Genomic DNA, 5844 nt, shown 5'->3' with positions numbered 1-5844 from the left:
CGTACAGGCTGGACACCCTTTCTTTAGGTAGGGATAGACACACGGACCCACACGAATTCCAACCTGTCTTTTTACTACCTCCCTCTTTCCCAGGTATGCATAGCACAGGCAACTATCAGCCTTTTTAGCAAGCACGAGGTAAGAGCAATCAGACATTAGGGACCTAGGTAGGAAAGCAATTTTGTCTAGATTGAAATCTTGATTTTTTTATTTAAAAAAAATATAAAAACTTTATAGATTTTACATTATTAAAAAAAACCTGTTACTCACGATAATCGTGAAGCTCGAAAATTATAATCCAGATTTCTCAACATTTTTACAAGATTTTATCAAAATCTTACTTGGCCTTCAAAATACCCGATGAAATACGTTCTTCACCTGGGCTCCAGAATGCCGGATGAAGGATCAGCGGCCGCAGAAAAGATATCGGCAGGTGTCGTAGCTTCTGACGACCGGTTACCTCTTAATGTTGTCTCAGGAGCAGGAGGACGTCGAACCTGGTCGGGACCTGCGTCCGCGCAGTCCAGATCTATGAAAGCAGGCCTTGTTGGGGAAGGAAGCTGTTCTTCCTTACTTGTCAGCATCGACACCACGCGGGACATTGAAGGCCGCAAAGCTGCTGCTCCTTGCGTGCACAGAAGACCAACTGTGATTACTCTAATCCCTTCCTCCCACGAATAACTGCCCTCCAAAGTGGGATCCATAACTTCTATTGCTCTCTCAGATTTATACAGTTTCCATGCCTGCTTGGCCAATATCAACAAAACCACTGTTAGCAAATGTTCGGCATAAGGATATGGACATTTTTAAAAACATTTTACTTTAAAAATGGGGTCCAAAGTCAATTACCCATTCAATGAGAAACTCCATATCTTGAGCCAAACTCTGATTCTTTCTTCCGCTGATAATCTCAAGTATAAGCACTCCAAAGCTGAATACATCTGCTTTCTCTGTCAGCTGTCCGCGTAAGGCGTACTCAGGAGCCATGTAACCTCTGCACAATGAAATCTTGATTTCTTGAGTTTACTAAAATTATGCATATCTACGAGCTGGAGGTGGTTCATGTATTGTGATTCATTATATGTCAAGTTGGGTAAATTCTTACAAAGTTCCTGCAACTCTAGTGCTGACGTGGCTCTGATCTTCCGCAAAGAATTTGGCTAACCCAAAATCTGCTATTTTGGCTCTGTATTTATGGTCGAGTAGAATATTGCTTGCTTTGATATCTCTGTGGATGATCCGAATGTCAGATTCCTCGTGAAGATAGGCCAGCCCACGCGCTATTCCAACTATGATTTCATACCTCCTTTTCCAGTGAAGCGAATGCTGTTTTGTTGTATCTGCCATTAATGCACCAGAGTCATTAAAACAATCAGCAAGGTCTATGCACAAACTGAATCAAACCAGCATTCGTTAAGTAGATCAAGAGGGAGTAGAGACCAAATAAAATCTGGTCGAGACTACTGTTCCGGAGGTATTCGTAAATTAACAGCCTCTCTGAGCGTTCAACGGAGCAACCAAGCAATTTCACTAGATTTCTGTGTTGAATACGATTGATGAGATTTGCTTCATTCAGAAATTCAACGTCTCCTTGCTTTGAACCTATGCGCAGCCGTTTCACTGCAACCTCTCTACCATCAGGTAGAATCCCCTGCAAATCAGCAAATATTATTTGTACTTTTAGTTGATAATCTTGAACATTTTTATTTAGAAAGCTGTCTTTCCGATTTATCACATAATAGAAATAATTGCCAAAATTTTTGGAAAAGATGGTTCATTATTTTAATGGTTTTGATGATGCACATTTAATGATTAAAAGCTTGTAGACCATTATTTCAATTATGTAATAGATTATTTCAATTATGTAATAGACTAATCATGGCAGACTTTTTTTGAAAATGTGGTTCATCAATTATGTAATGGACTAATCATGGTGGGTTCTTTTAGAAAATGTGGTTCATCTAATCATGGTGGGTTCTTTTAGAAAATGTGGTTCATCTAATCATGGTGGTTTTTTTTTTAGAAAATGTGGTTCATCATTTTAATAGTCTGGATGAAGAACCACATTTGATAATTGTCTTGATGAAAAACCAAATTTGATAATTAAAAACAAATAAATAATTATTTCAATTATGTGATAAATTTTGAAGACAGTTTTCTTTTCACAGAAGTCACAAAAGTTTCCATTCAAATTATCCTAAACTTATGTAAATTGCAAATTCAGAAATATCTTAAAATCTGAAATCATCAATTCACAGAAGTCACAAAAGCCTCCACTCAAATTATCCTAAACTTATATAGATTGCAAATTCAGAAATATCTTAAAATCTGAAATCATCTTAAACTTATGTCGATCCCAAATTCATAAATATCTTAAAATCTGATGATGTTGAGGAAAAAAAGTCAAACAAATAACGCTCTATTCAACTCATTCTAAACTTATGTTGATTAAATCACATTTGATAATTAAAAACAAATAAACAATTATTTCAATTATGTGATAAACTTCGAAGACAATTTTCTAAATATTTCTTTTCACAAAAGTTAAAAAAACTCCCTTTAAATCATCCTAAACTTATTTCAATTACAAATTCAAAAAAAAATATGATGTTGAAGAAAATAAGAAACCAAACAAATAACCTTACATTCAAATCATCCTAAACTTATGTTGATTGCAAATTCAGAAATATTGCAAATTCAGAAATATCTTAAAAACTTATGTTGATTGCAAATTCAGAAATATTGCAAATTCAGAAATATCTTAAAATCTGATGTTCAGGAAAAAGTCAAACAAATAACCTCTCTCCTCACCGTCAATTAACCTCTCCTTTCTCCAGACTATCAATTTCCCAAATATTATGCAATCGACATAACTATGCCACTTACCTAAAAGCTCTAAGCTCAGTATATTTAATTTCACTTAAGTTTAGAAATGACTCACTTTAAAAACGGATCCAAAGCCTCCTTCGCCAAGCTTATTCTCTGTTCTAAAATCTGACGTAGCCTCTCTCACAGTATCATAATTCATAATAAGTTCTGGATTAGCTATCATTGGCGATGAGGTAAATTCTCCTCTCTCACCTGAGAAAACAATCACATGACATCTATTTGAATTTTGAATACATATTTCACATAATACTCGGTCATCATAATAAATTGTTTCAAAGAACTGCAAAGAAAAAGTTAATGAGACACATCTTAAATCTTTAACAGTAAATGCAGTAGCAACTTAAAGACCTCTGGTTCCAGAATTCTGTTCCCAACATTTCAAATGAGAGAAAAAATTCCACTTCCATATCCCTATGGATGCAATTAATCCAACGGTAGCGGCTACTAAGCCCAAGGCTATCCCCAACACCTTAGATCTTTTGCCTTCTGCATAAAATTTAGAGAAAAATATTAGCAAATTCGCTATAGTTTAATTCACTAAAATAAAATTAATTTTTTTTTGTTATAGAGTAGATTTTGGAATATTTTGAAAATATTCAATGAAAAATAATTAAATGTAAAATTTTCATGCTTTAAAATTGACTGTGTTTGATTAAGAGTTTATCTTCTTTGGATCTAAGGAAATAGATTAATGATCTAAAGCCTAGCCACTTACAGGATGCCCTCTTAAATACTACCAACAGGTAATTCTAAGTATTATGATTTTCCTTGAATAACAAATAATAGTGATGAGTAAATCTACAGTAACCCATAATACCAATGATAACTATCCCTACTGCTAATTTAACAACTGAAATATTTTCTTAATATTAAAAAAATTAAATATAAAATTTTCAAAATATTCCAAAATCAAAATTCTAAAATATTCCTAAATCTATAAACAAATTAATTTCAAGTTTCTCAAATTTTCAATAATCAAATTAATTTCAGTTTTTAAAATTTTCAATAATTAAATTCAGTTTCTAAAATTTTCAATATTCCAAAATCAAAATTTTAAAATATTCATGAATTTATAATCAAATTAATTTCAGCTTACAATCACATTAAACTCAAATTCGTCGTAAACTGTGAGAAGACGATACCGGATCCTGCAGGACGCTGCGGGTGGACGGAAATGTCTAGAAAATCATCAACGTCATAACGCAAAAAGCAACTGCTTAAGCCGGATAGTGCTCCCGGAGTTCCAGTTGGGCATGACAATATATTTGCCAGGGCATAAGTTAGGCACAATCCGCAGTTTGCTGAAGACAGATGTTTCCAACACTGTGCCATGCTGTACACAGTCTCCGTTAAACTAGAAGGTCCAGGGACTGAATCTGCAGCAAAAAGTGCCGGATTCTGTGTAGCTTTCACTGTAATATTGAACAGCATGCTCCTTACATCTAATGGCGATAGCTGTGGCCGACTGCGGTTCGTAGGGCTGCAATGAACTTTTACTGGGTGACTCTCAAACTCATCGGAATAAAACTGAAAATTGTCGTAACGTAAGAAGCAGCCTTCCAGTTGAATAAATCCAGGTTCATCATTATCGCATCCAAGAAGCAGCCCTGATTTCGCCGTAGATGCGCACTGTTGGCAATCGGAAGCGTTTAAATCTCCCCGGCACTGGACAAGCCCATAAACTGAACAAATTCTGTTGTCCTCCACCACAATAGATGACACATTGTATCCACTGGGATAGACGTTAGTCACCAGTGAGTCCATAACCTGGTTCAGATGACTCGGGAAGGCGCTACAGTTTGTATATTTGCTTTTCCCACAATAATCCCAAACAAAATTAGTGTGAGGATCAGCAGCTGAGAGACGCATAAATATACAAACATTAACGATAAGTGACATGGTGTTGATGAAAGCTTTTATCTTCCTTGCCATCGCTCCTAGGGCAGGGCACGACACGGCCTGCAAATGCGCGTTATCTACCAAGGTGCCAGAAGGCAAAAAGTTGCTGGAATCTGGCTTTTTTTTTTTGTTTCTAGAATGAAATAAATTTAATATTATCAAAATTGTTTGACATCTAAATCTTAAAAGTCTATAATTAAATCTAAATTTCTCATAAAATTTTGACATCTAAATCTTAAAATTAAATAATTTAAATCTAAATTTCTCAAAATTTTTATTAATTTGATCAAAATCTTACCAAAATTTCTATTACTTTCGTGGCTCCCTGCTGATCTAGGAGCTCAATGCTTTTCCTTAATCGCCCGGCAAAGTTAGAATCCTTAATCCCCCGGCAAAGTTAGAGCATTTCCATCTTCCAGAGACGAGGCGATATCAACACACGAACGCAGTATTGGCATTTGAAAACACTGGTCGGTATTTATTAGTAAATGAAAAAACACTCTTCAATTACACGGTCCATGGTCTTCGAATTGCAACTTGGCGACTGGCCATACACGGCATGGACTTTGACTCTATTATCCACGGGTGAAAAAAAATAAAAGATGTGTAAGCGAGTGGCTTCAGTGGCTCCATACGAAAATTGACGTGGACCTAGACGAAGTACATTGTACAGGGACGGCCCAAGTCGCATTCAGAAGCCATGGATTATGAAAAGGAAAATTGGCATTTACTAATGAGTACAAAATTGAAGAGTGATTCGCCGGTGACCAACTATGTTACGTAGTTGGAAGGGGAGAAATACTAAAGAGCAGTTATATAGGGGCAAAAATATTCAACACTTAAATATAAAAATGAGGAATGGAGAAATATTTCTCCCTACCCAACTCTCATCATCATATTATTAAAAACATTATTTTTCATCAATACCAAAGAACAGTTATATACGGGCAAAAATATTCAACACTTAAATATAAAAATGAGGAATGGAGAAATGTTTCTCCCTACCCAACTCTCATCATCATATTATTAAAAACATTATTTTTCCTCTTTTATTAT

The 5844-nt window shown here is 35.2% G+C and overlaps 1 protein-coding gene across 1 annotated transcript; it reads right to left on the bottom strand.

Annotated features, from left to right (window-relative positions):
* Window positions 1-265: 265 nt before the first annotated feature.
* On the bottom strand, window positions 266-5222 carry LOC149210320 (cysteine-rich receptor-like protein kinase 2). Its single transcript, XM_089394403.1, has 7 exons — window positions 4032-5222; window positions 3238-3375; window positions 2942-3081; window positions 1441-1651; window positions 1106-1340; window positions 850-994; window positions 266-743 (listed from the first exon to the last, which is right to left on the bottom strand). The coding sequence occupies exons 1-7, from the start codon at window positions 5014-5016 to the stop codon at window positions 375-377; spliced, it is 2223 nt and encodes a 740-aa protein (XP_089250529.1). The 5' UTR covers window positions 5017-5222; the 3' UTR covers window positions 266-374.
* Window positions 5223-5844: the final 622 nt, after the last annotated feature.

This window comes from Pinus tabuliformis, chromosome 1_2 (assembly GCF_031772625.1).
Source record: "Pinus tabuliformis cultivar Carrire ecotype Pingquan chromosome 1_2, CPIR1, whole genome shotgun sequence".
Lineage (NCBI taxonomy): Eukaryota > Viridiplantae > Streptophyta > Pinopsida > Pinales > Pinaceae > Pinus > Pinus tabuliformis.
Note: the sequence above shows the minus strand (reverse complement) of the source record. Positions and strands in the feature narration are given on the sequence as shown.